The 9,541-nt window shown below is 45.1% G+C and overlaps 1 protein-coding gene and 1 long non-coding RNA gene across 4 annotated transcripts in view; both read left to right on the top strand.

Moving 5' to 3' along the window:
* Positions 1-2,542, top strand: part of LOC112229566 (transmembrane protein 170B) — a 16,280-nt gene extending 13,738 nt beyond the window's left edge. The window contains exon 3 of the mRNA XM_042310263.1: positions 32-2,542. Within this exon, the coding sequence (XP_042166197.1) occupies positions 32-162 (131 nt within the window). The 3' untranslated portion in view covers positions 163-2,542. The remainder of the gene's footprint in view (positions 1-31) is intronic.
* A 54-nt stretch (positions 2,543-2,596) lies between these two features.
* On the top strand, positions 2,597-4,992 carry LOC112229567. 3 transcript variants are annotated; one of them, XR_006080518.1, is made up of 2 exons: positions 2,597-2,621; positions 2,866-4,992. It is a non-coding gene; the product is annotated as an uncharacterized LOC112229567 (long non-coding RNA). The 3 variants fall into 3 exon arrangements; XR_006080520.1 differs by lacking the exon at positions 2,597-2,621 and adding an exon at positions 2,689-2,739; XR_006080519.1 differs by lacking the exon at positions 2,597-2,621 and adding an exon at positions 2,797-2,807.
* Positions 4,993-9,541: the final 4,549 nt, after the last annotated feature.

The raw sequence follows: 9,541 nt of genomic DNA, 5'->3' as shown, positions 1-9,541 counted from the left end.
ATATAATCTATATGTGTGTGTCTCTTTCCAGGTGCGGCCGTGGCAGGGGTGTATCGTGTGGCAGGGAAGGACATGGCCCCCCTCCAGGCCCTGGTGTTTGGAGTGGGCCAGACCACACTCTCTGTAGTCATCTCCTTCTCACGTATACTGGCCACTCTCTGAAGAGATGACTCTGCTACACGGACAGACTAACTGACGAACAGACACACAAGAGAGGAGAGAGGAAAGGGGAAGGGAGGGACATGTCCGATAGACCGGAGTTCACATCCCACCAGTTACACAAGCAGAGACGGCAATGGGTGGCAGTTAACTGCCTGTAGTATTTGAAGGAAAACAAACAGAGTCAAATAGAAGAAGTGAAGAAGATGGTGTCCCAGTCCTAGACGTCTAGACATTTGGGGATGGATGAATGTGGAAGAGTGCCCCCTAGTGCCTCTGTTCAGCCACTGCTAAGTTTGCTAGAGCTCCCTTTGCTACAAGGGACCTCTCAATGCAGGCCTCACTTCTGTGTGTCAAAGACACACACTTCCTTGGGCTCTCCACCAGTTGGCGGATGTCCACAGACTCTGTCAAGTGTCAAGCCAGTGAAACCACATCCGGAACTGAAAGCTAATTTGAGGTTCTATGTGCCGATGTCCTCTGGGACTTAACTTCAGTGTTGTAAAGGGGAATGCTTTCATGGCCATCTCTACAGACGGTTGAAGGCTTTCTGTTCTATTTGTGGGGGGACTCCTATTTTTTTTTTTTTTTACAGTAAAGACAAACCACAGCAACCTGTAATTAATTGAACAATTCAAGTCTACGGTCCTTGAAGTGCCACGGTACTTTGATGAGATGGCCAGAACAAAATTGGACCTGTGAAGACCCACCATCATTCTGACATGCCTGAGAGGTTGTAAACGCAACGATGATGGTCAACCAAACTACCATTCAGTGTTAAAAAAATCTACCAACCACAAACAACTGGATCTTCTGTCTTTGGAAAATGATATCCTAATAACCATTCCTTCTTGTAAAGTATTCTAACTACCACAGCAGGTTTTTTGTTTGCAACAATCCATAATGCTTAACCTTTGCACTTTGTAAATGTTGGTGATCCACCTCCTTTACCTAAGAGGTGTCTAAATAGAGTAGGTTGTTGAGGTTCCATTGGTTCAAGGTTACTATGGAGATAACCACTACGCTTGTTAAGGGCTCTGCATACGCAAACGGGGCTGACGTAGGTCCATCATTTGCGTTGACAGTGTAGAGCCCTTTAGATGTTTGTCATGTCTAGACCAGTCCAGGTTGTCCAACGTACTCTGGGGAAATAGCAACTCTGACCATGAACCTTGTCTGGAGAGGGTCAGAGTTGCTACTTGGTTCTTACAGGGTTTTATGGAGGTAAACTAATGTATTAACTGAAGTAAAAAGGAAGAATTGTCCTAGTAGTAGCAGCTGTATTGCTTCTTGAGGAATATCTCTGATAGAGTATCTCTTGGAAGTTTTACTGTCTGTGTTGTGGTGCAGATTTACTGTTAAGGTTTAGCAGTTGGAATCCAGCCACTACTTGGCTGTTGTGATAACAATGTTGTCCTGACTCCTATAAATCCCACTCCATACAGAGCCATTCCTGGAGAAGGTCAGAGACTTAGTGTGCATCCCAAATGGTACCCTTTCCCTATATAGTACACTGCTTTTGACCAGGGTCAGTAGGACTGTATAGGGAATAGGGTGCCATTTGGGAAGCATCCTCTACTGCTGCTGAAACAGCCATTTTCTATGGCTCCCTGCCTTCCTCCCTGTTAGTTCTTGCTAATCGTGTGTGTATTGTTTGTGTTTTAACTAAGTTAGACTTTGCATATTGCACTGACAACGGCCTGCCTTTATTTCGCACAGTTTGTTTTATGATATTGGTCCCAGTGGGTGACCCATAGATCCATATAGGATTTTATACAGTATGTCCCATCACCAGTACACACAGTGGTTCCCAAAAAGCAGGTTTTTGTCCAAAATGGCACCCTATGCCCTTCATAGTGCACCCTTTTTTGACCGTAGCCATATGGGTTTGAGAAGCACTGCTGTGGTTTTGGAGGTGCTTTTGGGACTGCAGAGCAATGTTTTTTTTGGTGGGGCCCTGTGGGACTAACCATAATGAATGTGTTTGTGTCTGTCCTGTCCACCCTCTGGAACAGTTCACGTTTATTAACCAACTATAGGACAGGTCTTACTGCATCCCAAATGGCACTATGTTCCCTACAATGTGCACTACTTTTCACCAGAGCCCTATGGGGGAATTTGGGACGCACACATTCACTCCTGGAATTGAAGGGTTGCAAGGGCCCACTGGTTCGTACCTTACAATGTCATTTCATTTTTTATCAATAGCTGACTATATCCCATCTCTCAGTCACTTTCATTTGTCAGTAAATGACCGTGGACCAATAAAACAAGGCCCTCTGCTGCACCCTAAACTAGGTGTGAATACCACACCAGGCCCTCTGCTGCACCCTAAACTAGGTGTGAATACCACACCAGGCCCTCTGCTGCACCCTAAACTAGGTGTGAATACCACACCAGGCCCTCTGCACCCTAAACTAGGTGTGAATACACACCAGGCCCTCTGCTGCACCCTAAACTAGGTGTGAATACCACCAGGCCCTCTGCTGCACCCTAAACTAGGTGTGAATACAGGCCCTCTGCTGCACCCTAAACTAGGTGTGAATACCACACCAGGCCCTCTGCTGCACCCTAAACTAGGTGTGAATACCACACCCCTCTGGCCCTCTGGTGTGAATACCACACCAGGCCCTGCACCCCTAAACTAGGTGTGAATACCACACCAGGCCCTCTGCTGCACCCTAAATACCACACCAGGCCCTCTAGGTGTGAATACCACACCAGGCCCTCTGCTGCACCCTAAACTAGGTGTGAATACCACACCAGGCCCTCTGCTGCACCCTAAACTAGGTGTGAATACCACACCAGGCCCTCTGCTGCACCCTAAACTAGGTGTGAATACCACACCAGGCCCTCTGCTGCACCCTAAACTAGGTGTGAATACCACACCAGGCCCTCTCTGGAAACAAAGGGTTTGTTTTTATGCCAAAGGACTTCATTCTCACATGTTAGCTTTATTTGTTAAGGGTTCCTTACTTTTTGATGGTTGTTATTATTGCTGAGAAAGTATGAATCGCTTTAACATCAGAACCATTATTTTGCACTGAGCTAAACTTATAGCTGAGCTAAACTGATTTAAATCCCCAAACCCACAAAAAGTTAACAAATTTGCTTCATTTTGGCTTAATATGAAATTCCAGTGTGTGACCTAATTGAGTGATCTAAGAGTGTTTACCAATGAAAGTGATTGCTCTGTTTGTTCCTTAGTTATGTAATTGACACCACTCACCTTCAATACCCAGTCTGCGCACCAGAGGGAGCCAGTACGCTGAGTATTGAAGAAGTGATAGTCGTAGCCAGTGTCAGTGGTGGATTTGGATTGATACAGTAATGATCGTGGTTGTTGTATAGAAGAAAATATACCTGTGGTAGTTTTTTGACATTGTCAATTTGTATTTGATTCTAAAATGAATTCCTGAGGCTTCCAGATGGTCTGGAAACGACTGTGTTTGATAATTTTGCCTAATCTAAGCAATACTATCTCTCTCAGAACTCTCTGATTTAAAGAAAATACTTGGATAAAACAAACTATAATCAGCAAATACTATTAATTATCAAATTCCCCAGATCAACTGAATTCATATTGTATTAGTAAGTTATTACACTCATTTTAATATTTTTGGCTCGAGTTCGGAGACCAAATGTGAGTTATTTCTGATGGCTCTACAATGCTGTCATAGCGATATTATCTAGATATTTCTGTTTGTGAATGAAACTGCGTTTGAGAGTTGGATATGGTGCATAGGACTTGTGACAAGAGTGTTGTTGTGTGATGTTGTACTGTATGTCTGTGTGGTTGTATATGTGAGTGTTATAACATGCATTAACTTAATTTTTTTTCAGAAGGGGCCTGCAATACAATTGTCATTGCAGCATCTGAAATGCTTTATCGAGTTGAGCAAAAGGGGTAAGGACCTTGTCATAGGTGTAACACTGACTGACCCAGTGTGTTCAGAAATGTTGTCTTACTGAGCAATGTCTTACATAATGTGTTTTTAAAATCTAAAAAAAATAATGTAATCTACAAGGTGTTCACAACTACTTTTCTGCCAACAAACCTCCAAGCACTATTCCTGTTGAGAGACAAAGAAGCATAGCTTTTGTTGTTCAGATCAGTGCACCGCGATGCATCGGCTATTAAGGTAAATAGAATACAAAGTTCTCATCAGAGGGATGTGTACCATGACATGTACTGGAAACACACATAGACATCATGACTGCGCCATGGACAGTATTTTGTTACCCATAACATGTATTTGTCTATACAGTCTATTACCACATTTCAGAACGTCAATGTGTGTGCCATGAATTCAAATGTTTGGAATCTGATGAGGACGAGTAAGAATTGGGTTGTCTGTTTTTGGTTCTATCCCTGTGTGATTGTGGGTAATCCTTGGTTTACACTGCAATAACTCAAAGGGGACATTCTGCAACAGATGACCCCTAGAGTTTTAAATAGCACCAACTGCCATCTGACCGTACGAAGCCCTGTCCTAGAATCCTCCTCTCTGTGTTCCTCATGAGTTTATAGCCCATGACACCCCCTCAGTTCTCTCCAGTGTTGTACAAAATGCCACTTACTTTCCACTGACAAGTCTGCCCCTCAGCAATTGCATGCACAATACAACTCGGATAATGTGTGTGAATGGATTTGGACAATCCATTATAGACAATGGTGTGCAAAACAAGTGACACATGTAGATAATGTATAATATGTTATTTTTTAATTTTGTACCAGCGAACCGCTGATGTTTATAACTTGCCTATTTATGTACAAATGTTCTCCTGTACATACTGAGCAGTCAGTTGGAATAAAATGTTTTACAGTAAAAACACTACTTGCTAACATTGTCACTTGTTCCTAAATGTATTAAATATATTTCTTCATATAGTAAAGTATGTTCAGCTGAAAGATATTGTAAAAAATACCATTAGTATTAGTAGAAATATTATTGGGACTATGATGCTGAAGCTCTGCCTTTCCTGGCAATCTACCGTTCTGCTTTGTAGAAGCTCCTGTTCTGCAGTATACCATCTGTACTTAATGTTTTCTCTCCCTTCCTCTACCACATCACCCCTCTGTTAAACTTTCCTATCTTTTCCTCTTGCCATTATTCTCTGTTCCTACCTCCTTTTGTCCTATCTATCCGGCCCTCCCTCCCTCCTGTCAAACACTACCTACAGTCTGACCATGCTGAAGCCATAACCAGGCTGGCACACCCCACCCACAGATCCACGCACATCCCCAACACAAATCCCCATTGTGTTTCCATATGACTCTGCCATTGTTTACTGGGCTCAGGCCTGTCATCTCCCATTCATGTCTGGTCTCCTGGCATTGCTCGCAAGAGTCTGCCCAGCGGGATGGGCTGGATGTGGAGTCGATGCCAGGGAGGGATCATGAGAGGAGGGAGCGGCCATTTACTGGGGCTGGCGCTGCCAAGTGCTGCTGCTTGGGTGACCAGCCACTTCCTTCTCTGATGATCTAGAAAGGGGTCCAACATCCAGCTTTAGGTGGAACAGGAGACCACTGGAGATGGAGCCTGGAGCCTAGGCTATTTATAGACAAAGCAGTTAAATAATACGTGCTCTAAATACTGCATAAGAGCCATTTTGAACCGAGCTGCTGAATGACGTGGTGTGGCCGCCCCTTGGGTTTGAGGAAGTTTGCTGTTTCGGCTAGTATGGTACAGCCCTTCAATGTTCAATGAGAGCCCTCAGTACGTGATAGATCGTCACACAGCAAGTGGAGCCGAACAATCGTAAAGATCTTGATCCGATCTTAGTCTCCATGTCAGAACAAAAGACTATTTAGAACCATAGACAAGTGTTCTTTGGTTGATATTTGTGTAATGTGCCTTGTCAGAGGATTCAAAGTACGTGACTGGAACCCAAAAGCTCAAGGCTTAGATGCCTAGTCTCCTATTACTGTATGTCCTAGCAGCCTCTGAGCTGTACTACCATAAGTACTCAATGTCCAAGAGTCATTGTTAACTTTATTTCCTAATATAGGCTGATTGAGGTGTGTGTGTGTGTATTGGAATTGAATCAGTAGCTTGTAGAATGAAAAAGTAAATAGTCTCAAGTCGTTATCGCCATGTTTTATTTTTGTTGTTGTTATTTTACTCACCTGAGAGCGCTGCTTCCTGGCTAGCCCTGTGGTTTCTTTCAGAAGGCTTCATACAAGGGACTGTTTTATAACCAGTAGGAGAGGGTTTTATAACCAGTAGGAGAGGGTTTTATAACCAGTAGGAGAGGGTTTTATGACCAGTAGGAGAGGGTTTTATAACCAGTAGGACAGGGTTTTATAACCAGTAGGAGAGGGTTTTATAACCAGTAGGAGAGGGTTTTATAACCAGTAGGACAGGGTTTTATAACCAGTAGGAGAGGGTTTTATAACCAGTAGGAGAGGGTTTTATAACCAGTAGGAGAGGGTTTTATGACCAGTAGGAGAGGGTTTTATAACCAGTAGGAGAGGGTTTTATAATCAGTAGGAGAGGGTTTTATAACCAGTAGGAGAGAGGGTTTTATAACCAGTAGGAGAGGGTTTCATGAGTAGGAGTTTGGCTGAGAGGAGCTGTTAAGAGGTCAGTGGCTACTCTGTGGCCCAGTCTGAGGTTATGTCCCAAATGGCACCCTATTCCCTATATAGTATACTACTTTTGACCAGGACCCATAATGCTTTGATCAAAAGTAGTGCACTATCTAGGGAATATGATGCCATTTGGCATCTTAGCCTGAGGCTAAGCACGGATAGGGGGCAGGAAATATTTTATAAGAGTAGATAGAGCGGCGGTGTGAGAATGATACGGGGAACGTGTGGCAGAGTCTGTGTGTGTGTGCGTCTGTGTGTGTGTGTGTGTGTGTGTGTGTGTGTGTGTGTGTGTGTGTGTGTGCGTCAACTTGGTGCTACCCCAAACTTTACCTGTGGGACAGTCTTTATTTTATCTTCCGAAACCGGAACTCTGTTTTGTTGCTTTCCTATTTTAACTGTCTTCCATAGCTTGTCCTGGTATTGGACATGTCACACCAGAGGTATGTTCCAAATAGCACCCTATTCCTTAAATACTGTACTTTTGACCAGAGCCCTACTGAGCTTGGTCAATAGTAGTGCACTATATAGGGAATAGGTCGCCATTTGTGACAAAACCCAGTTGTCCTTCACGTGGCCCCTGGTACAATCTGTACTCTTATTTTCCAGGAATGTAACCCGGAAGTGCTCTGGTCACGGCCTTCACCTCTGAGATCTAGTTCAAACACACTTTTCTACAGACCAGAGGTTTATTATTCTAAGGACTGTTATCTAGCCATGCCGTAATAGTTTCCACTAAAATACCACAGACTAATGGTCCACTGGTGAACTATAAAAACACTGACAGGTACATACAGATGGCTCCGGAGGGGAGGGCTGCCGTCTTATTGGCTTTTAACCAACCAAGCTATTTTTTTTTCCCACATTGTTCGTCAATTGTTTTGTACATAATGTTGCTGCTACCGTCTCTTTTGACCGAAAAAAACCTCTGGACATCAGAACTGGGATTACTCACCTCAAATTGGACGAGGAGTTCTTGTTTGACGAGGAGTTCTTCAAACCCTCCTTCCAGACTCACATTTTAGCGTCTCCAATCCAAAATTAAATCTAGAATCGGCTTTCGCAAAACAAAGCTGTCACGGCCGTCGAATGAACTGGACCAAAGCACAGCGTGGTGAGTGTACATATTCCTCTTTATTTGAAATGACGCCTACAAAACAATAAACAATACAAAAATGACCGTGAAGCTTACAGGGCATTAGTGCCACAAACCAAGTTAACTACCCACAAAGACAGGTGGGAAAAAGGGCTACCTAAGTATGGTTCTCAATCAGAGACAACGATAGACAGCTGTCCCTGATTGAGAACCCTACCAGGCCAAAACATAGAAATACAAATAATAGAACTAAAGTACATAGAATACCCACCCCAAATCACACCCTGATCAAACGAAATAGAGACATAAAAAGGCTCTCTAAGGTGCGGTCTGGGTGGGCATCTACCCGCGGTGGCGGCTCAGGTGCGGGACGCAGACCACGCTCCACCACTGGCTCACTCCACTTTCGTGGCACCTCTGGTGCGGGAACCCTCGTCGTGGGCCCCGGACTGGGCACCCTCGTTGCGGGCCCTGGACTGGGCACCCCCGCTGCAGGCCCCGGACTGGGCACCGTCGCTGGAGGCTCCGGACTGGAGACAGGAGACAAGGTGCTTGGAGCTGGCACAGGATATACTGGGCCGTGGAGACGCACCGGACGCACCGGAGGTCTGGAGTGCAGAGCTGGCACAACCCATCCTAGCTGGATGCTCACCCTAGCCCGGCAACTGCGGGGCGCTGGCACAGGACGCACTGGGCTGTGGATGCGTACCGGCGACACAGTACGTGTAACCGCAAAGCACAGTGCCTGAAGGGTCACATGCTCCTCAAAGCGACTGTCTTGCTCCACACTCCAACCCCTCCAAACTCTTTCGTCCCTCTCCACTGCCAACCACTCCTCACTCAAACGGTCCAAGAATTCCTCCTCGGTCTCGGACTCACCCCTCAGCACCGACGCCAAGTCATCTGCTCCAAGTCATCTACCCGGCCTCTCAGGTTTCCGTCGTGTCTTCTCCTCCTGACCACGCTGCTTGGTCCTTTGGTGGTGGGAAGTTCTGTCATGGCCGTCGAATGAACTGGACCAAAGCACAGCGTGGTGAGCTTAAATATTCCTCTTTATTTGAAATTACGCCGACAAAACAATACAAAAACGACCGTGAAGCTTACAGGGCATTAGTGCCACAAACCAAGGTAACTACCCACAAAGACAGGTGGGAAAAATGGCTACCTAAGTATGGTTCTCAATCAGCGACAACGATAGACAGCTGTCCCTGATTGAGAACCCTACCCGGCCAAAACATATAATAGAACTAAAGAACATAGAATACCCACCCCAAATCACATCCTGACCAAACCAAATAGAGACAATAAAAAGGCTCTCTAAGGGCGTGACAAAAGCCTCCTTCACTCATGCCGCCAAACATATCCTCGTAAAACTGACTATCCTACCAATCTTTGACTTCAGAGATGTAATTTACAAAATAGCCCCCAACACTCTACTCAGCAAACTGGATGTAGTCTATCACAGTGCCATCCGTTTTATCACCAAAGCCCCATATACTACCCACAATTGCAACCTGTATGCTCTCGTTGGCTGGCCCTCACTACATATCCATCGTCAAACCCACTGGCTCCAGGTCATCTATAAATCTTTGCTAGGTGAAGCCCCGCATTATCTTAGCTCACTGGTCACCATAGCAACACCTACCCAGAGCATGCGCTCCAGCAGGTATATTGCACTTGTCATCCCCAACACC

Source organism: Oncorhynchus tshawytscha, linkage group LG31 (assembly GCF_018296145.1).
Source record: "Oncorhynchus tshawytscha isolate Ot180627B linkage group LG31, Otsh_v2.0, whole genome shotgun sequence".
Classification (NCBI taxonomy): domain Eukaryota; kingdom Metazoa; phylum Chordata; class Actinopteri; order Salmoniformes; family Salmonidae; genus Oncorhynchus; species Oncorhynchus tshawytscha.
The sequence above is the reverse complement of the archived record's forward strand: the minus strand, read 5'-3'. Positions and strand labels throughout refer to the sequence as shown.